This window comes from Oratosquilla oratoria, chromosome 28, assembly GCF_046742065.1.
Source record: "Oratosquilla oratoria isolate Oo_2021 chromosome 28, ASM4674206v1, whole genome shotgun sequence".
Lineage (NCBI taxonomy): Eukaryota > Metazoa > Arthropoda > Malacostraca > Stomatopoda > Squillidae > Oratosquilla > Oratosquilla oratoria.
In genome coordinates, this window is record NC_134804.1 from 50,161,101 (window position 1) to 50,183,715 (window position 22,615).

General features: G+C 46.6%; 1 protein-coding gene across 5 annotated transcripts in view; it reads left to right on the forward strand.

The window, feature by feature from the left end:
- The window catches only part of LOC143040416 (semaphorin 5c-like), a 168,746-nt gene extending 153,457 nt beyond the window's left edge, over positions 1-15,289 (forward strand). For all 5 annotated transcript variants that reach the window (XM_076211475.1, XM_076211478.1, XM_076211474.1 and 2 more), the window contains 12 exons: positions 657-790; positions 1,705-1,874; positions 2,491-2,693; positions 4,431-4,679; positions 5,190-5,391; positions 5,697-5,910; positions 6,739-6,881; positions 8,372-8,561; positions 9,117-9,686; positions 10,061-10,228; positions 10,838-10,981; positions 12,781-15,289. In XM_076211475.1, coding sequence (XP_076067590.1) covers positions 657-790; positions 1,705-1,874; positions 2,491-2,693; positions 4,431-4,679; positions 5,190-5,391; positions 5,697-5,910; positions 6,739-6,881; positions 8,372-8,561; positions 9,117-9,686; positions 10,061-10,228; positions 10,838-10,981; positions 12,781-13,190 — 2,797 coding nt within the window. In that variant the 3' untranslated portion in view covers positions 13,191-15,289. The remainder of the gene's footprint in view (positions 1-656; positions 791-1,704; positions 1,875-2,490; positions 2,694-4,430; positions 4,680-5,189; positions 5,392-5,696; positions 5,911-6,738; positions 6,882-8,371; positions 8,562-9,116; positions 9,687-10,060; positions 10,229-10,837; positions 10,982-12,780) is intronic.
- Positions 15,290-22,615: the final 7,326 nt, after the last annotated feature.

A 22,615-nucleotide genomic window follows, 5' to 3' on the forward strand; every position in this document is an offset into this window, starting at 1 on the left:
CCTTTCCCCCTCTCCTCCTCTTTCCTCTCTTTCCTTTACCTTACCTTCCCCTTACGTAGAGAAAGTCCCTTCTTCTCCCCTCTTTTCCTTCCCTCCCTTTCCTTCCCCTTAAATGGAGAAAGTAAGCCCCCTCTTCTCCCCACTCTTTCCCCTCCTCTCTACTCTTTCCTCCCTTTCCTTTACCTTACTTACCTTCCCCTTACGTGGAGAAAGTAAGTCCCCTCTCCTCTTTCCTCCCTTTCCTTTACCTTACCTTCCCCTTACGTGGAGAAAGTGACTTTTTCTCTTCTCTCTCTCCTCTCCTCCCCTCTTTTCCTTTCTCCTTCCCTTCCTCTTTCCTCCCATTCCTTTACCTTTCTTCCCTTCCCCTTACGTAAAGAAAGTAACTCCTCTCTTCTCCCCTCTTTTCCTTTCCCCTCCTCTACTCTTTCCTCCCTTTGCTTTACCTTACCTTCCCTTCCCCTTACGTGGAGAAAGTAAGTCCCTTCTCCCCTCTTTTCGTTTCCCCTCCCCTCCTCTTTCCTCCCTTTCCTTCCCCTTACCTTTCCCTTACGTGGAGAGGAACGGCGATTTTCGTTCCACTGAAGATGAAACTCTGTCAGTTCCAGTCTCAAGGAGCTTAGTCTTCGGTACTGACGTCCTCTTGATGTTTCCAGGTTGTCTCACATCGATGACGTCGAGGAATGGGTCACCGGAACTGGAAGAACGCCTACTGGTCCTGACTACAGCGTTGCGTCACTGATGACCCAGGATGGCAACTTGTATGTGGGAACCTACACGGACTTCGCAGGTGAGTACAAGAATACAGACAAGAGAATTTGTGGGCGAAAAGTTACTAAACTGCTGTGGTTTTCATTTTTCTCTTACCGGGAGAAACTTCCAGTCAAAAAAAAAAAGGAAGAAGAAGAATAATGAATAAGAATGAATAAGAATAAGAATGAATAAGAATGAATAAGAATTAATAAGAATTAATAATTAATAATAATAATAATCTAGAACACCCTTTATTAACGCTCTTCCATCTCGGTATTCTTCAGTGATCAGGTGTCTAAGTACCCTTGTAGTCTGGTTCTGGTGACAGAGACTAAAGTTGCTACATTAGCAAAAGTAGCTGCCCTTACGAGCATTCCTTAGATTTATTTCAGCATCCATGGGGACGCTAGTAACCAAAGTTAAGAAATGCTGACCTAAAGGTTTAATCCGTTTGGCTCCAGATGATTTTAATTATCTGGAATAAACTTCTACTTCCCAAAGGATTAATGACTGATGATAATTATAAAGTTGTTTGTTCATCGCAATCCATTTCTACAACACAAAAGCATAGAACGTTGATCTACACCTGGTGTGGGCAACCTTTGGTACGCGTGCCAAACTTGGCACACTAAAACGACTTTTTCCCTGCACTCGAAACCCAGAGCTCACCTTGTAACAAACACTTGATAAATCTCCAACTTCTTTTGTATGACCATTGGTAGCCGCATGGGCGGCAGATTGAGGCCCTTTCAGGTGAAGTGAGGGAGGGAGCCAACCCATGCTTGTGTGTAGGCTTATCATTTATGTTACTCTGTTGGCACGCGAGGAGCATTTCTCTATCAAAGATTTGGTTTACTTTAGCACCCAGAATTTAAAAGGTTGCCCACCCTTGATCAACACCACCACCAACTATAGAGGGATAACACATAACCCGCGTCTTTATCCTTACAGGCCTCGACCCGATAATTCTGAGGACTCTTGGGTCGGACAAGCAGCCTCGAACGCCGAAATACGACGCGAAGTGGCTCTCTCGGCCCAGCTTTGTCGCCTCTTTCGAGTCGTCTGGCTTCGTCTACTTCATTTTCAAAGAAGATGCGGTCGAGCATCTTACCTGTGGCAAGGTGAGTGGTAGATTGATTCCACTGTCGGGGAAAACGAAAACAAAAAGACAAAGAAAGGGAAGACAGAAGAAAAAAAAAAAAAAATGGATATTGTGACCACAGACCGTGGTCCTCCTCAGCTGCTGAAGATCACAGTCAGTGGTCGTAATATACAGAATAATTTTTTCACAGTCGTTTCTCCGACAGTTGGTTTTCAGTTAATTTTATGTGTGTGTTACATCATTTACCATCCTCTGTTGCATGGATTTATATATGTATGTATATCTGTATGTGTATACATATATGTGTATATACACATATATATATGCAAAGAGATCATAAACAACACGTGATTCACAGAATATGCAAGTAACTACTAGGAAAATGAAAACTTGGTAACCGAACATTTTCGTCTATTTAAGACATCTTCAAAGGTACAGTATCATATTGTACCTTTGAAGATGTCATTTTCCAAGTGGTTACTTGCATATGTATATATGTATGTATATGTGTAAGTCTGTATGAATGCATGTATTTATGTAAAGTCTGTAAGTGTCTGTCTATCTGTATGTGCCCCTGTGTCGAAAGAATCCACCAATGCCACAACAATTGCATCACCTCCTTTTCTTCCCATCAGCGCGTTTACTCGCGCATCAGTCGGGTGTGCAAGAACGACCAAGGTGGGAAGACGCGGACTCTTCGCAACCGATGGACGACGTTCGCCAAGGCACGACTCCTCTGCTCCCGGGAGGGCGCGATCCCCTTCAGCTACGACCACGTCCGGAGTGTCTCCTACCTGCCTCGAGAACAGATGATCTACGCCGTCTTTAACACGGCAGAGTAAGTGTGCTCCTCGGGTGCTAAAGGGGTGTGTGTTTAATCAAAGCTGGGCGCGTTCATAGGTGCGTTCCTTGGTGCGTTCCTCGGCAAGTTCCGCGTTAGTTTGGCCACGGTCAGCGCTTCCAAATTATTAAAGCTTAAGAGAGAGGTTCATACCGAAATAAAAGTCCGGTAGGCCACATACTATACTAAAGAAAAAATTCGTAGTAGGCCACATCCAAGAGGTAGGCCACATACTATACTGGCACTTGTATTGTTTTGATAGTTTGGGAGTGCTTACCACGACCAAACTAAGCGGAACGCAGCGAGGAACGCGCCCAGCTCTGTGTTTGATAATAGCAATGGTGGTAATAATAATAATAATAATATAATAATAATAATAATAATAATAACAATAATAATAACAATAATAATAACAACAGTAATACATAGGCTCCCTCCTCCTAACAAGGGAGATTGCCAAAAAACAGGCATAAAATCCACTCCCACCCATTCCATCCCCTACCTACTCCACTCCCTTCTACGCTCTTCCCTCCCTCTTATCTTGGCACCTCCTGGATGACGGGTCATCCCTGCATCCTGTCCACTGCCCTGGTGTCAGAGGCAGTGTCGCAAGACACAGCACATCCACAGCAATAATATTAATGAAAATATTATTATTAGTAATCACCTTTGCATTAGATTATACATTTCATCTCATTCTGATTGCCGATGATCTATCTATTGATCTCCGAGGCACTTTGGTGATGTTTTGTCTTTAATCATATATATATTTCTTCGTCTACATAGTAACCCTTTAGAAGCAAAGATAACTTGTCACATAATAACTTAACAAAAATGGGATGGATAGAAAAAAAAATGGCGACAGCTTACACTACCCTGTCAACAAATTCGATGTGACTCTTGTTTCTTTCTATGCTTCTATAAGAACACAAGAACATAAGAATGGAAAAGACTGCAAGAGACCATAAGGCCTACACTATGCAGTTCCATGTCCATTACCACCAATCATCCCTATCCATAAAGTTATCTAATCTTACCTTAATACAACCAATACGTTCACTACATGGTTACCAAGTCTATTCCATTCCTTGACCCCTCTATTGGTAAACCAGTTCTTGCCTATTTCCTTCTTAAATCTAGATTTCCCCCAGCGTATTTATTTCCATGTATATTTGTTTGCCCTTTTTGTGTTTCTTCTTTGTACATACATATACCAAAGGCTTTTTTTCCCTTATAAGGGAGCAGCGGCGGCGCCAGGAATTTTTAGTTGGGGAGGCTAAGGGGGGGCTGAGCAAATTTTTTGGGTGGCTAATAGTAATATGATGATACACATATATTATCCTCGTTTCAGATGGCTGAGCAAATTTTTTGGGTGGCTAATAGTAATATGATGATACACATATATTATCCTCGTTTCAGAAGGGGAGGGGACTAGTGGTTGGGCTAGCACTGATGGCTGACAAACCTTTAGCCCTGGCAATTAAAAATTCCACTTAATACAATTATTTCAACGAGTGTTTTAAATTTTCAATTTGCTCATTTCAGTTGGGGGGGCTAATGGGGGGCAAATGGGGCGCCGCCACTGCAAGGGAGGTAGCCAAAAACAGACATAAAAACCACTCTCACCCATTCCATCCCTATCACACTCCACTCCTCTCCACCCTCTTCACCTCCCTCTTATCCAGGAGGTGCCAAGGTTCCTTCTTTGTAATGAAATGATTATTTTCCGTGCAGAAACGGGATCCCAGGGTCGGCCGTGTGTGTCTTCAACATGACGGCTGTAAACAGCACCTTTGATGGTCCCTTCATCCACCAAGCGTCCTCCACGTCTTCGTCCTGGTCACCAGTGACGCTGGACAACCGTCACTTCAAGTGTCAGGAAACGGGTATGGATAACCCAGCCATGTCCGACAAGTACCAACTCATGGAAGGACCTGTGGTACCGGAAACACCCTCTCCTGTTTACCAGCGCGAGTTCGAAACGTAAGTACAGATTAATCAATTCGGTACTACGTAGGCATCATGAAGCACGAGTATACTAGGATTCCGGTGGCGTCTTCTTGATTATATATTTGTAGTTGTACACGAGTTACCACCGGATTCTGTAAACTAGTTTGATCACATTTCCTGTTTTTACTGTCACTCTGAGTAAAAGAACGAGTAATACAGCAGTGACTATTTTATGATTCGAGTAGTGTGATGAATCGTACATATGGCAGCCGATACTGCGAGCGAGAATTTGACTCGTACTGAAGTGGTTAAAGATGTTGAACGTAGGTGATGAGACCACGAGGCTGAAATGCACGTACAGATGCTGAAAAGATTCAGCGATATAATGTCTTAAAGAACCTGATATTATTAGTAGCCACTGGTGTTTTAAGAAACGGTTAGACAACTTAATGGATGGGGATGACAGGTGGTCATGGACATGGAACTGCCTAGTGTAGGCCTCATGGTCTCTTGCAGTCTCATTCTTATGCTCTTATGTTTCAGGCTGACGCACATCGCAGTGGACGTGGTGGCCACTCGTTTGTACGAACACGTCCACGTGATGTTCGTGGCTGCCAGGGACAACACTATACGCAAGCTGAGCGTGCTGCCGCGCACACAGCAGACCTGCTTACTCGAAGTGCTCAACCCTTTCCCCGCGAACTCCTCGAACACCATCAATTCCTTCAAGTTCCTAAAGGACACGGTAATTTCTTCCCTTATCATTTCATCTGATTTATCTTATTTCATTTCATATAATTTGGTCAATTAATCAACTAATTATTTAACCATTTGTCCATTTAATCATTTATCTATTTATTAACCCGATTACCCATTTATTTCCGTATTAATTTACCTATTCATCTATGCGTACACAGTCACGAGTGAACGTACCTCACCAAAATCGCAATGCGTGTCCAGCCTATCTGCGACCGTATTGCATATAGGTATCAAGAAGTTAACTAACCCGAGGCCAAGCTATATCCCACTCATCATCCTCACTCCCCACAGAACTCGCTCTACGTGGGGACGGACGAAGGCGTTCTGCGGATTCCGTCGCAACGATGCTCCAGGTTCCGCTCCAAGGCGGCGTGCCTTGGAGCCATGGACCCTTACTGTGGTTGGGACACGACCCGCCTGGAGTGCACGACAGCTCCTCACAGGAACCCCCTCGACGAGTCTTGGATACAGGAGGTCATCGATTGTCCCAAGACTACAGATCCAGGTGAGCGTCCATCCCCAGTTCTTTCCTCGCTTGGCACTCTCGCTAGCGATGTCCTGTGTGCGTCCTTTCCCAGTTCCTTCTTCACTTGGAACCCTCGCTAGCGATGTCCTGTGTGCATCCTTTCCCAGTTCCTTCTTCAATTGGCACTTATCGCTATTTGCCAACTCATTTGTTATGCTATGTATCCTGATGATGACTTAATTTGGTCAAGATATTTGTAGAATCCCCCCATCACACACACACATTGATTAACTAGAATCTCAACCCCAACTACACTCAATTGTAGAACTCCCCCCTCCCCCACTAATCCACTCTAAACTCTTGCATAAATCACCACGCAGAGTGCGGGGTGATCTAATAGAGGTGTTCAAGTGGATCAAAGACTTTAACAAGGGTGACACAAACAAGGTCACTGTATTAAGACAACAGGGCAGGACTCACAGTAATGGATTCAAATCAGACAAATTTAGATTTAAGAAGGAAATAGGCAAGAATTGGTTTACTACTAGGGTGGTCAACGAATGGAATAGACTTTAGTTACCATGTAGTGAGCGTTTAAACTATCATTTTTTAAGAAATGGTTAGACAATTCTATGGATGGGGATGACAGGTGGTAATGGACATGAAACTGTCTAGTGTAGGTCTTATGGTCTCTTGCAGTCTCCTTTATTCTTATGTTCATTTCTATTGGTTGTTTTAAGAAACCATTAGACAGCCTAATGGATAGGGATGACAGGTGGTAATGAACATGGAACTGTCTAGTGTAGGTCTTATGGTCTCTTGCAGTCTCCTTTATTCTTATGTTCGATTTTTTTCCCCCTGTGGCAGTTGATGGTGACTGGAGCGCGTGGTCTGATTGGGAACCTTGTCGCCAATCTGGCTCCGAAGATAATTGTCTCTGCCGACGGCGCCACTGTGACTCACCAAGACCCTCAAACGGAGGTCTGAAGTGCTCAGGATCGGATCTAGAGGTAAGAGAAATCACTGGAGGATCTAAAAGAGTGAACGAAGTGAGTATATCTCTTAGGGTCTGTCTCGCGAGAGAATGATCTAGAAGTAAGAGAAGCTACTGGAGGATCTAAAAGAGAGTGAACGAACTGAGTACAGCCCTTATTGTCTGTCCCGCGAGAGAATAATCTAGAAGTCACTGGAGGATCTAAAAGAGAGTGAACAAACTGAGTATATCCCTTAGGGTCTGTCCCGCGAGAGAATGATCTAGAAGTAAGTCACTGGAGGATCTAAAAGAGAGTGAACGAACTGAGTATATCCCTTAGGGTCTGTCCCGCGAGAGAATGATCTAGAAGTAAGTCACTGGAGGATCTAAAAGAGAGTGAACAAACTGAGTATATCCCTTAGGGTCTGTCCCGCGAGAGAATGATCTAGAAGTAAGTCACTGGAGGATCTAAAAGAGAGTGAACAAACTGAGTATAGCCCTTAGGGTCTGTCCAGTGAAAGAATGGTCTAGAGGTAAGAAGTCACTGGAGGATCTAAAAGAGAGTGAACGAACTGAGTATATCCCTTAGGGTCTGTGCAGTGAGAGAATGATCTAGAAGTAAGTCACTGGAGGATCTAAAAGAGAGTGAACGGACTGAGTATAGCCCTTAGGGCCTGTCCAGTGAGAGAATGATCTAGAAGTAAGTCACTGGAGGATCTAAAAGAGAGTGAACGAACTGAGTACAGCATTAGGGCCTGTCCAGTGAGAGAATGATCTAGAGGATCTAAAAGAGAGTGAACGAACTGAGTACCGCCCTTAGGATCTGTCCAGTAAGAGAGTGAGACATTCCTGTTTAAAACAGAAATGTTATAGGCACACAAAATAATCACTATGATAAATGCAATATTGTTTGTATCTCTATCACCAATATAGTATTTCTTAATCTTTTAAGTAGGTATATTAAACTATGCAAAAAACTAAGGCTTGTATATTACTTTTGAAGACTTAGAAATTCTTTTCCCTTGGTACGGAGAGATTTAGTCTTTTAATCACTGAAAATATTTTCTTTGGTCCAGTGAGTTGAAGTTTTTTATTCTCTGAAATTGATTGAGATTCCTAGTGCTTCTCTTTTTTTAGGCACATTCTGTTAATTCTATCTTATGTTTCCAATCTGGTTAGACTCAAAAGACTCTTTGGTTGGTGTTTGTTAGGAAGCTATATACCAGAAGGTTTCTTCCTCGTTGTAAGGAAGGTAATCAGCCATAGCATGCACTTCCCCACCTACCTCCCCACGTCCTTTTATTCCCCTTTTATCTTAGCTCCTTGTGAACGAAGGGCTCAGAGTCTATCGTAGATTATTGTTAACCATTTCCGTGAACCTCCCTGCCAGGTTACCAACTGCGCCGTTCACGGGGACTGTACCTCCCCACACCCATTTATTCCCCTTTTATCTTAGCTCCTTGTGAACGAAGGGCTCAGACTCTATCGTAGATTATTGTTAACCAATTTCCGTGACCTCCCTGCCAGGTTACCAACTGCACCGTTCACGGGGACTGGACGGCTTGGTCTTCGTGGTCGCAGTGCTCCGCCACGTGCGGGATTGCAGTCAAGAGCAGACGCCGCACGTGCACCAACCCGGAACCCAAACATGGAGGCCGTCTCTGCGTCGGCCAGGAGAGGACGGAAATTTACTGCCACTTTCTGCCACCTTGTCCAGGTGGGTTAGAGTTGTGCCTCGTTGAAACACGCGTAGGGTGAAGGGGTCAATTATAGGAGCAATGTCTTTGGAACAAACAGTTCGGAGACCAAAGTCGTAGAAAGGTTGGGGAAAGATTCCAAAAACCGAGTCCAAGTCTGGATTTGGCAGAGGCTATCGCCAACCCCCAACAGGCTATCCATAAGAGTACCTTGAGACTACAGGTCAACCAAGTATTTACACCCTCGTACATTTTTCTGACTATCACCAGAAGATATTATTCATTAAAGGAAGGCCTGTGTAGCGAATGTTAATCAATGGTTACATTTTTTCAATAGCACACTCTGATAGCAAATACTATCAAAACACCTTTCCTAACCTGCTCTTTCCTAATTATTCCCACCTCACCTGCCCCTCCCTTCCCACCCCACTCCCTCTCCACTCACCCCCTATCCCTCTCCCTCCCCCACTCCCCCTACACCTCCCTCTTCCCCATACTCCTCACCCTCTCTGACTTACCTACCCACCCTCCCCACTTTCTGGCTCTTAGTTGATGACATCTGTTCTTCGTTCCAGTGTACTCGGCTCCCCCTGTAGACGGCGGCTGGAGTACATGGGGTTCATGGTCCAGCTGTTCGGAAAGATGCGGCGGGGGTGTCCGCACGCGCCGGCGAACCTGTTCGAGCCCGGTACGACGCAATGGAGGCGCGGACTGCGCCGGATGCGAAGAGGACACAGAGAGCTGCAACGGTGGCGACTGCCCCGAGTTGCAACGGCCCGCGCCCTGGACCCAGTGGCTGACCGTCAACAGCAGCGAGACCGAAGTTCTCCAGAGGCGCTTCAAGGTCATGTGTTCGGCCGCTGTTCGAGAGAAAGAACAGTTACGTCCCGCAACCGTGTCCCATGAGGATCGTGTCTGCACCCTCGACGGACGCTGCTCCAGTCGCCCTGGGTACAGTTCCAGCAACGCCCACTACTTCGAAGACAACGAAGAGGCCGCCGGGGGCTGGACGAACTGGTCGGAGTGGTCGGTCTGTGACAAGATGTGTGGTAGTGGGCGGCAGCAGCGACGCCGCATCTGTGTCGGGAGTCCCTGCCTTGGCGCCGCCAGGGAGGAGAAGGAATGCAATACTCAGTCCTGCTCAGGTAAGAGGCTCTGAAGTTCAGGCCCTGCTTGCTACATGCACCTCTTAGTCTCTGGACCGCGTATGATGGTGGCATATCACTCGCGTGGGAAAAAGAGAATATGTATGAAAATGTCAGTTGCTGACAAGTTTATCAAAATGGATACCATGTGAAGATGGAACCTTTATTGATACGACGTTATCAAGTACATAGTCATGATACACATAAGATTAAATAGGAGGATCCGGAGGAACGAGGGGGAGGTCATAGGAGCCTAGGAAAGGTTAAGATGGATCAATTGTCTGGGTGCGGGACATTTGTTCACTGCCGATGGACAAGACGAGAAGAAAGTAAGGTGATGTGGCAAACTTAACTGGATTTTTTTTCCTTCTCAGGATCATGGTCATGCTGGAGTGACTGGAGCGCGTGCACCGTGTCCTGTGGAGAAGGTGTGCAGCAGCGGCGCCGCAAGTGCACGTCGCCGCACAACGAACACGTCCAGACAACTGGCTGCGTAGGACCTTATACCTCGGAGCAGCCCTGCCACCGCGCCGCATGCCAAGGTGAGTAACGAACACGAGGAATTCTTTGCTGCCATCAGAACACAATTTTTCACAAACTTCGAAAAGCAGCATGATGGGTTGTAAAAGAGAAATAAAGGATCCATTTGACTTGAAAGAATGAAGACCATATATAGCCATGGTGAGGTTTGCTACGGTGGAAGTGTCTTGAAGGAGTCAAAGACATGAGCAACGGATATCGCAGAAACTCTTATCGGGTTTAGTAAACATCACAAATTGAAATAATGAATCGTTTGCTCCACACACATCATGGGTTCACATTATGAGTGAATGTAGTTGTGGGGTATGAGTCATCATATCAAAAAGTGTTTCAGTAAGGATATTGGACTCTATGTAAGGCATGACCAGCCTAAACGTCCTTTACTCTTTTTTTCGTCTTGCGTTATGTGACCAAAGATGGCCTTTTTGGGTTGTAGACCAGAAAGGATTGGTTTATAGATTACAATGGGATTCTTATACGAGTAAAAGCAGCAACGACTGCAACAGCACTGCGTTTGGCCTCTCTCCTACAGGGATTCTTATACATTTTACTTTGGTTTTCTTTCGCCGCCTTGTGTTCTCTCACTTAATGCGGTGCTCTTTTGGTCACAGGCCAAGAAGGTTGGGGTGAGTGGGCAGAGTGGTCCGTCTGCAGCGACGACGGCGAGAGACTTCGAAGACGCCGCTGCGAGTCTTACCAGCCGAGCTCGTGCCGAGGCTTGGACACACAAAGGCAGACCTGCCTTCCCTTAGACGGTAAGGCATCAGTTCCTCCCCCCATCATCTTATTTTTTCAGTGAATCTTACACAAGTCTTGTTTCCTTTTTTTTTTTTCTTTCTTCTTCTCTGTGGGTTCAACGATCCCCATCGCCATCACTGTCATCACCATCATCATCGTCATTGCCATCGTCACATCACCGTCATTACCATCACTACCGCCAACATCACCACCAACTTTATCATTGCCACATTCAACCTGTAGACATTCCGTATTGCCTTTAACCTTTTTCATAGCTGATGCCAACGTCAACTCTCTTTTGTACATCAAGTTAGTTTCTTTGACAGTCTAACCCTTGAGTTGATATTTTTTGTTATCACACACATTTTTAGTGTTCCTGTTCTTTTTTACTATTATATAGGTGCAAAATTAGGCGACTTTTCAAACTCGGCCATCACCCTTATGATTAGTTTAATAGATCCTAAGAAAAACCCACTTTTCTCCATTTTGTGAAAATCAACACCGTGTGAGATCGAAACCTTTATTGGTACGACGTTTCGCTTGTTACAGCTTTTTCAAGTACAGACATATGGCAAACACTGAGTACATATAGGCCGACGGGGAAGGAACTGGGAGAGGTTATTTATGTTTCAATTTCTCCATTTTCTTTAACCATCTCCAGTCCTATGCCCATTACCCTCGCATTTACTTCCTGCAGTACTCCACCCATGTACACATTGAATAGCCATGGCGACATGACACATCCCTGACGCAGTCCTACTTTTACCTCAAACCACTTGCTTGCTCAATTTCTAATTCTAACACAGGCCCTACTACTCTCGTAAGAACTCCTGACTGCCCTTAACAGCTTTCCTCAGGTCCCATGTATCTGCAGTACCTCCCACACAGTGCCTTCCTGTCCACCCTGTCCATAAAGGACCAAAAACTATCTTTACTTTTTGCTAAAGCTTTCTCACATATCTGCCTTACCACAAAAAATCTGACCCAAGCAACCCAGTACCTTTCCTAAACCCACACTGTTCCTCATCAATTACTCCCTCTGTTCCTCTCCTAATCCTCTCAATTAAAATCCTCCCATAAGCCTTTCCAACTACACTCAACAAACGGATCACTTTGAAACTACTACACTCACATTTGTCCCCTTTTCTCTTGTAAAGCTGAACTATACAGGCACTCCTCCAGTCCTTCGGCACTCTACCCTCCCTTAGACACACATTAAACAACTTCACTAGACAGTCCACTGTACCTCCTTTCTTCAGATCATATGACACCCATCCAACCCAGATACCTTACCTGCTTTCATCATTTTAATAACTAATTGCACGGCATCTTTTCTTAATTTTCCTCACCCATTGCTGTCATTTTCTTAGCATCTCCCATTGCTAACACAACTTCCCATCCTCCTCTACATTTAGCAGCTTCTGAAAGTACTCTGCCCATCTTCCCCTTACCGCCTCCTCTTCCGTTATCATCTCTCCATTTGCACATTTTACCTTTTCTTCTCTACTTTATTCACCTCCTCTTAGCTTCCTTCCAAAACGTCTTTTTATCACTTTCAAAGTTATCTCTCACATTCCTACCCTATCTTTTTCTTGATTGACACTACAGATGTAAGCTCTGGACCAAATGGGCTATCAAGTCTTTGTCTGAATAAAAATATAAGGTCACAACTAAAATCCATAAATCAAGTCACTGCTTTGAAGAGATAAGCATTGTATTTATGGTTATTGAGTATACATACACACATAGTCACCTTTGAGGACACCTCTTGTCCGCATTAAACTCCTGTTACCTCATGAGGGATCTTCCTTTCCAGCCACAACCCTCCAATCGCGTGGAAGCGGTTACCCAGAGTCCAGCGGAAGCCTGTCGGTGCAGACAGCCGTCGGAGGCTTCATCTGTTGCTTCATCGCTGGCGCCATCGTCGGCGCCCTCGCCGTTTACTACGTCTGCGTCCGGAGGCGCCGCCGCCGGGTCCCTTCGTCACCGCTCTACCTGCCTTCCCGCCCCAACCACTACGTCAGCGTCCCGGGGTCGGAGTGGAAGGCCGATCAGACGCCGAACGGGACGCTCAAGACCGGGATCAAGAACGGCTTGAAGAACGCCATCACCACACTTCCCCTCAAGGAGTTCGATACGGCCACTATCAAAAGGTCAAGTCACGGGTCTTACGCCAGTGGCAGCATCAGGGCTGACCTTGGTGCCAAGAACATCTTTGATATTTGACGCAGCCGTGGGAAGGGCTGCCAAAGTCGATCAAGGTCCCCATTATCCGAAAAGCGTTCCCCGATATCCGAAAGGTGCTAAATCGAATTGACCGAACCGGATGATGTCCAGTCTGTTTTTTTTAATATCTGCCAGTAAGAGTATTGGCCTGATTGACAGCGACTGTCTGAATATTTGGTATATTTGATCGCATATGTGTGTGTGTGTGTGCGCGTGTGCGTATGTGTTATTTTATCTATTTGCTGGTTTGCTTATCTGTGACGAAAAGTGCCAACGCGTGACCTAGGTCATTGGGATTTTTGGATTCAAAGACTTTAAGCTCCCTCTCTTCTGACCGCTTAGACAAGCATCGCAAGTCTCGTAATTAAGTTAACTTTATTTTGACTGACGCAAAAAAGTGTTTCGTTTTATTTCCGTTTTGCTGCCTTGTTTCATTATTTTCTTCATATTCATATATCATATACTGTATATATAATGTAAACACACACACAGAGCTATGTGCACATGCGCACACACACCTATGCGCACACACACACGTATATGATATCATATACTGTGTATATAATGTAAACACACACACATCTATCATATAGTGTTCATATAATGTAAACACACACACAACTATGTACACACGCACACACACACACCTATGCACACACACACACGTATATGATATATGTGCTTCAGCCTGGGTGAACATTGACAAGTTGTGCTTATATTATCGTTTAGCTTTGATTCTTCCCCTGAATCAATTCATACGTTTTGTTCATTATAAAGTTAATCTAAACTCACAGTCATGTAACATGAAGAGGCTATGTTGGACATTACGTCACTGAGCTTCCAGAAGTCTCTCCCACAAGAAGAGAGGGAGAGAGAGAGGAAGAGAGGGAGAAAGAGAGAGTAGGAGAGAGGGAGGGTGTGACGAGGGAAAGCATCGGTAAAACGAAGAGACTATTCAGGGCACACTGTAATGTTAATCTCTTACGCTTCCATTCCGCATTGTTAAAGAATACCTAATGATTCTTGAGACACCGTATCCGTCTCAAGGCTCTTCAGGGGCTCACCTCTTCACTTGCGCGGTACATCGTCTAGGTTTTGTTGTGAAAATTGTCCATTTAGGGCCGCTGGTGGCGTAAACGGAAGCGTGCTGGTCTCGCATTCGTTAGGTCGTGGGTTCGAGTCCCACATTTTTCTCTAATTCCCGTCAGCAACTGTTACCTGCTCCCCCAACAGTCAAATCGCGAAAAGTGATGGCTTTGGCATAGGCTCCCCACCTTAGGAGCTGACATAATGCTGACTGGGTCTTAGGCTGCGTTTACACACACTCGAGTGGAATAGCTTCGATTCATGAAGAATCAAGACGATTCATGAAGAATCAAGACGATTCATGAATCGTCTTGATTCGCCACAATAGTTTCAATGTAACAGTTTATGCCAGGCGAATCAGCATGTTTTGGCTCGATTTGCTTGGCGTAATAAATGGTTGCATTGAAAATAGTGTGGCGAATCAAGACGATTCATGAATCTTCTTGATTCTTCACGAATTGAATCGATTCGATTTGCTTGGTGTAAACGCAGCCTTAAGGTACGACTTGCTCAGTGTGATTATTATCCTATCACGACAGCCAGTGGCGGTGGACGCGCAACCTACTACCTGGTATCATATTTTGGGTAAGCGCGTCGGTCGGTTTAGTTGATATGATTAGCCTCGTACTTTGCAGCTCGAAGCAAAGAACAGCCATGAACGATCATCGTTGAGCCATGAACGATCATCGTTGAACGATCATCGTTGAGCGATAATCGTATCGAGCAGAACGTACTTAAGACATCGAGACCCATTCAAGCCACCGAAGTCTTAGACTCGCGTGAATAACTGTTACAACAAAGTCTATATGGTGCGCCGTTGTGCCAAAGAGGCTGAGAAACAAAACAAGAAAAAAACAAAGCGATGGGGAAGAATATACGACGTTATATGAACGCTGTTAAGTTATGAACTGAAAGAAACTAGTGTGGATGGAGTTTGCGGTATCCCGCTGGTGAGCACTTGTTGGTGCGATACTTTGTGAGCGAGAATGTTTACAAGAAACTTTACAAGAAACTTCTCTAACAAACAAGTGTAGTTGCTAAATGGAAATGAAACTAACGAAGCCGTGAGTGCGGGAGGACAAAGTGGTGAAAATCGCATAAAGAGAAAAAGTGTGTGAACGAAATAAATTATCATGAAATGCAAGGAAGCGATTGCGAATAATAATAGAAAACGAAAATAGATCATTTCAGTCTCACTTGTTACAACGCCCAGAGGGATCGTAACGCAAACAAGTGTGATAAAACACAAAATACACCAAACCGTGACAAACAGAGAAAGAAACTTTGCTGAAACTTAATGTAAGTCATGTGTGAGGTGAACCTGAACAATTTATTGTACAGCTGAAACATGTGCTGAAATATCCTGAAATAGGTGTGAACAAATGCACATAAAATTGAACAACGTGCAAGTGTGCTGGTATATGCCGAGGGTAATTTTGCCGTGAAGTCTTGTAAAGAAAGTCTATCAGAAAAAGAAAAGAAAAAGAGGAAGAACTTTTGTGATGAAATTAACCTGTAGGGCACCTCACACACCGACGCAACCAGTTGCATGAAACCAGTTGCTTGAAACCAGTTGCTTATGACGCCACAACCAGTTTCATTGCTTCTAGCCTTGAAGACAATATCACGCCGAATGTGATATAAAACGACTCATACACTAGAAAGTTAAACAATGATAACAAAATTAAAAAAAATACGTACGATCGGTTTCATGCAACTGGTTGCGTCCGTGTGCGAGCTGCTTGAGAAGTGCATCAATCTATACGAGTCTTAAGGTGGTAGAAGACTTGTGGGAATATAGTCATTCGTTTTCCAAACTAGATGATGATCTTCACCATTACGCGGAAGTTTGGGGGAAGTTGCAGGTTAGGTGAAACTTGAGGAGGTGCCTAAGGAATTTCCCAAGTGTACTTTAGTACTGAGTACACGTGTACTTAGTCACTGTACACCATAGAAGACCTGGAACATGAGACCCATGTTGCGAAAGTGGAAGAATTACATCGTCGTGTAAGTGGAACGCGAGGAACTAATTCGCTAGTTGAAGGCGCCTCCGAAGAAGAAGACGCGAGAAGAAGAAGAAGACGCGAGAAGCTCAAAGTCAACGGAAACTGGCGCCAACGCTCATCACTTGTCCGCTGCGTGGCGCCAAGTTCCTTTGCCAGAGGGGGAAGAGAAGCAGTTGTTCTAGTTGTTCTAGTTCATGGACAGAGTCTTTTACTTGAGATGTGCTCAGGTCGAAGTCAGAGTGTATTCAGTGTTGCAGGACGCGAGGTTTTAAGAGAAGGTTGCGGAAAACTCGAGGGGGAACGGGGACGGGCATAGTTCTGCCGTAGGTAGACCCACAGGAACCACAAGGTTGAGTGAGCAAAGTGCCCTGGCTCCGAAAGCGGTCATGGATAGCGTCATGGTCCCAGAGTCGATCGCGATGAGGTAAGAAGAAAGAAGACCATCCAGGCACGGCACCGCGACGATTCAACGACTTTAATTGTACGTGCCACCTTTCTTATTGAAGACGCCACAGCATAGAAGTCACCAACCACTCTCTTCCTTTGTTAAGGATAAAGATGTGAGCTTTGGTTTTCGACACCGAGATCAGGTATCGTTCTCTCAATGTCGAAAGAACTGTGGACCACCCTTTCGGGGTCGTCGTCGTCGTCGACGACAAGAACTTGCTGTCCCTCCTCGAATTAGACGCAGCCTGAGTCTAGTCAACAGTAAAGCGCCGGCCCAATGCCCCAGCACGTTTTATATGTGATATGACATTTGCTATTTTTTTATTACACAAAAGACAATGTGTCATAGTTGTGCCATATTGCTCTGCTATTTGTATATTTTGAACTTTTTATGAACTTTTTATTAAAAAAAATATTGATAACAAAGAAGTTTTTGCTTTTCCTCCTGGTGAACTGCAATGCATAATTATGTGGAAGCATATGACTATTAGGGGGGCATCTAGAGGTCTCCACAAAGATCCTCCACAAAGATCCTCAACAAAGATCCTCCAACAGTCTCCTGAGGAATAGACAGATAAGGGTTTCCGGGAGATAATGGGTAGGGGAAACATCCATAAACCTCAAAACGGGGCACCAGGAGATCCCATAGGACTCCAGGAGATCCCATAGGACTCCAGGAGATCCCATAGGACTCCAGGAGATCCCATAGGACTCCAGGAGATCCCATAGGACTCCAGGAGATCCCATAGGACTCCAGGAGATCCCATAGGACTCCAGGAGATCCCATAGGACTCCAGGAGATACCACAGGACTCCAGGAGATACCAAAGGACTCCAGGAGATAACTCAGGACACCAGGAGATAACACAGGACACCAGGAGATCCCATAGGACTCCAGGAGATCCCAGAGGACTCCAGGAGATACCAGAGGACTCCAGGAGATCCCAGAGGACTCCAGGAGATCCCATAGGACTCCAGGAGATCCCATAGGACTCCAGGAGATCCCACAGGACTCCAGGAGATCCCACAGGACTCCAGGAGATTCCACAGGACTCCAGGAGATTCCACAGGACTCCAGGAGATTCCACAGGACTCCAGGAGATTCCACAGGACTCCAGGAGATTCCACAGGACTCCAGGAGATTCCACAGGACTCCAGGAGATTCCACAGGACTCCAGGAGATTCCACAGGACTCCAGGAGATTCCACAGGACTCCAGGAGATTCCACAGGACTCCAGGAGATTCCACAGGACTCCAGGAGATTCCACAGGACTCCAGGAGATTCCACAGGACTCCAGGAGATTCCACAGGACTCCAGGAGATAACGCAGGACTCCAGGAGATACCACAGGACTCCAGGAGATCCCACAGGACTCCAGGAGATCCCACAGGACTCCAGGAGATCCCACAGGACTCCAGGAGATCCCACAGGACTCCAGGAGATCCCACAGGACTCCAGGAGATCCCACCGGACTCCAGGAGATCCCATAGGACTCCAGGAGATCCCACAGGACTCCAGGAGATCCCATAGGACTCCAGGAGATCCCATAGGACTCCAGGAGATCCCATAGGACTCCAGGAGATCCCATAGGACTCCAGGAGATCCCATAGGACTCCAGGAGATCCCATAGGACTCCAGGAGATCCCATAGGACTCCAGGAGATCCCATAGGACTCCAGGAGATCCCACAGGACTCCAGGAGATCCCACAGGACTCCAGGAGATTCCACAGGACTCCAGGAGATTCCACAGGACTCCAGGAGATTCCACAGGACTCCAGGAGATTCCACAGGACTCCAGGAGATTCCACAGGACTCCAGGAGATTCCACAGGACTCCATGAGATCACACATGACCCCAGGAGATCCCACCGGTCTCCAGGAGATCCCACAGGACTCCAGGAGATCCCAAAGGACTCCAGGAGATCCCACAGGACTCCAGGAGATTCCACAGGACTCCAGGAGATCCCACAGGACTCCAGGAGATCCCACAGGACTCCAGGAGATCCCAGAGGACTCCAGGAGATCCCACAGGACTCCAGGAGATCCCATAGGACTCCAGGAGATCCCATAGGACTCCAGGAGATCCCATAGGACTCCAGGAGATCCCATAGGACTCCAGGAGATCCCATAGGACTCCAGGAGATCCCATAGGACTCCAGGAGATCCCATAGGACTCCAGGAGATCCCATAGGACTCCAGGAGATCCCATAGGACTCCAGGAGATCCCATAGGACTCCAGGAGATCCCATAGGACTCCAGGAGATCCCATAGGACTCCAGGAGATCCCATAGGACTCCAGGAGATCCCATAGGACTCCAGGAGATCCCATAGGACTCCAGGAGATCCCATAGGACTCCAGGAGATCCCATAGGACTCCAGGAGATCCCATAGGACTCCAGGAGATCCCATAGGACTCCAGGAGATCCCATAGGACTCCAGGAGATCCCATAGGACTCCAGGAGATCCCATAGGACTCCAGGAGATCCCATAGGACTCCAGGAGATCCCATAGGACTCCAGGAGATCCCATAGGACTCCAGGAGATCCCATAGGACTCCAGGAGATCCCATAGGACTCCAGGAGATCCCATAGGACTCCAGGAGATCCCATAGGACTCCAGGAGATCCCATAGGACTCCAGGAGATCCCATAGGACTCCAGGAGATCCCATAGGACTCCAGGAGATCCCATAGGACTCCAGGAGATCCCATAGGACTCCAGGAGATCCCATAGGACTCCAGGAGATCCCATAGGACTCCAGGAGATCCCATAGGACTCCAGGAGATCCCATAGGACTCCAGGAGATCCCATAGGACTCCAGGAGATTCCATAGGACTCCAGGAGATTCCATAGGACTCCAGGAGATTCCATAGGACTCCAGGAGATTCCATAGGACTCCAGGAGATTCCACAGGACTCCAGGAGATTCCATAGGACTCCAGGAGATTCCATAGGACTCCAGGAGATTCCATAGGACTCCAGGAGATTCCATAGGACTCCAGGAGATTCCACAGGACTCCAGGAGATTCCATAGGACTCCAGGAGATTCCACAGGACTCCAGGAGATTCCATAGGACTCCAGGAGATTCCATCTGACTCCAGGAGATTCCACAGGACTCCAGGAGATTCCACAGGACTCCAGGAGATTCCACAGGACTCCAGGAGATTCCACAGGACTCCAGGAGATTCCACAGGACTCCAGGAGATTCCACAGGACTCCAGGAGATTCCAAAGGACTCCAGGAGATTCCAAAGGACTCCAGGAGATTCCAAAGGACTCCAGGAGATTCCACAGGACTCCAGGAGATTCCACAGGACTCCAGGAGATTCCACAGGACTCCAGGAGATTCCACAGGACTCCAGGAGATTCCACAGGACTCCAGGAGATTCCACAGGACTCCAGGAGATTCCACAGGACTCCAGGAGATTCCACAGGACTCCAGGAGATTCCACAGGACTCCAGGAGATTCCACAGGACTCCAGGAGATTCCACAGGACTCCAGGAGATTCCACAGGACTCCAGGAGATTCCATAGGACTCCAGGAGATTCCATAGGACTCCAGGAGATTCCATAGGACTCCAGGAGATTCCATAGGACTCCAGGAGATTCCAAAGGACTCCAGGAGATTCCACAGGACTCCAGGAGATCCCATAGGACTCCAGGAGATCCCATAGGACTCCAGGAGATCCCATAGGACTCCAGGAGATCCCATAGGACTCCAGGAGATCCCATAGGACTCCAGGAGATCCCATAGGACTCCAGGAGATTCCATAGGACTCCAGGAGATTCCATAGGACTCCAGGAGATTCCATAGGACTCCAGGAGATTCCATAGGACTCCAGGAGATTCCAAAGGACTCCAGGAGATTCCACAGGACTCCAGGAGATTCCACAGGACTCCAGGAGATTCCACAGGACTCCAGGAGATTCCACAGGACTCCAGGAGATTCCACAGGACTCCAGGAGATTCCATAGGACTCCGGGTGACTCAAGACGCCTTCGTAGTGCCTTCATGAGGCGAGTACAATAAAGTCTATTCAGTATGAGGTATTGAATATATATTGCAAGTAATAAGTACTTTTCTGCATGGGGGGACGGAGAACGGGGGGTCACCGATTTTATGAAGTGGCCTTGCTGTGTCTTGCGACACTGCTTCTGACCCAGGGCAGTGGACAAGATGCAGGGATGACCCGTCATCCAGGAGGTGCCAAGAAAAGAGGGAGGGTAGAGGGTGGAGTGCATTAGGGATGGAATGGGTGGGAATGGTCTTTCTGCCTTTGTTTTTTTTGGCTACCTCCCTTATAATGGGGAATAAGACTTTGGTGTGTATGTAATAAGTACTACAGGAACATTAGCTGCTTCCCCACACAGCACAGCCACTCGACAATCTTGAACTCAGACAAGGAAGTGGGTCACTGTGACTGAGTTCAAAATGAAACTGATAATCACCACTATACCTACAGCCGCGACTTATAACGGTGACTTGCAATCAAGGCATGCAACCACGGCTTACAACCTCCACTTACAACCTAGACTTACAACCTAGACTTACAACCACGATTTACAACCACGAATTAGCATGTTACAACTATGCTCCACTACTGTCATAATGGTCGAGGACTTTAGCATGTTAAAAGCGAGGAAACGGGCCACTGTGACCGAGCTCAGAATGAATCAGACTTAGGGTATTCAGCCTAAGCTCGCCCACAGTCGTGATGGTTGAGCACTTTAGCATGTTAAAAGCGAGGAACCGGGCCACTGTGACCGAGCTCAAAATGAACCAGACTTAGGGTATTGAGCCTAAGCTCGCCCACAGTCGTGATGGTCGAGCACATTAGCATGTTAAAAGCGAGGAAACGGGCCACTGTGACCGAGCTCAAAATGAATCAGACTTACGTTATTCAGCCTAAGCTCGCCCACAGTCGTGATGGTCGAGCACTTTAGCATGTTAAAAGCGAGGAAACGGGCCACTGTGACCAAGCTCACAATGAAACAGACTTGGGGTATTCAGCCTAAGCTCGCCCACAGTCGTCATGGTCGAGCACTTTAGGATGTTAAAAGCGATGAAACGGGCCACTGTGTCCGAGCTCAAAATGAACCAGACTTAGGGTATTCAGCGTAAGCTCGCCCACAGTCGTGAGGGTCGAGCACATTAGCATGTTAAAAGCGAGGAAACGGGCCACTGTGACCGAGCTCAAAATGAACCAGACTTAGGGTATTCAGCCTAAGCTCGCCCACAGTCGTGATGGTCGAGCACTTTAGCATGTTAAAAGCGAGGAAACGGGCCACTGTGACCGAGATCAGAATGAACCAGACTTAGGGTATTCAGCCTAAGCTCGCCCACAGTCGTGATGATCGAGCACTTTAGCATGTTAAAAGCGAGGAAACGGGCCACTGTGACCGAGCTCAAAATGAACCAGACTTAGGGTATTGAGCCTAAGCTCGCCCACATTCGTGATGGTCGAGCACTTAAGCATGTTAAAAGCGAGGAAATGGGCCACTGTGACCGAGCTCAAAATGAACCAGACTTAGGGTATTCAGCCTAAGCTCGCTCACAGTCGTATTGGTCGAGCACATTAGCATGTTAAAAGCGAGGAAACGGGCCACTGTGACAGAGCTCAAAATGAACGAGACTTAGGGTATTCAGCCAAAGCTCGCCCACAGTCGTTATGGTCGAACACTTTAGCATGTTAAAAGCGAGGAAACGGGCCACTGTGACCGAGCTCAAAATGAACCAGACTTAGGGTACTCAGCCAAAGCTCGCCCATAGTCGTGATGGTCGAACACTTCAGCATGTTAAAAGCGAGGAAACGGGCCACTGTGACCGAGCTCAAACTGAACCAGACTTAGGGTATTCAGCCTAAGCTCGCCAACAGTCGTTATGGTCAAGCA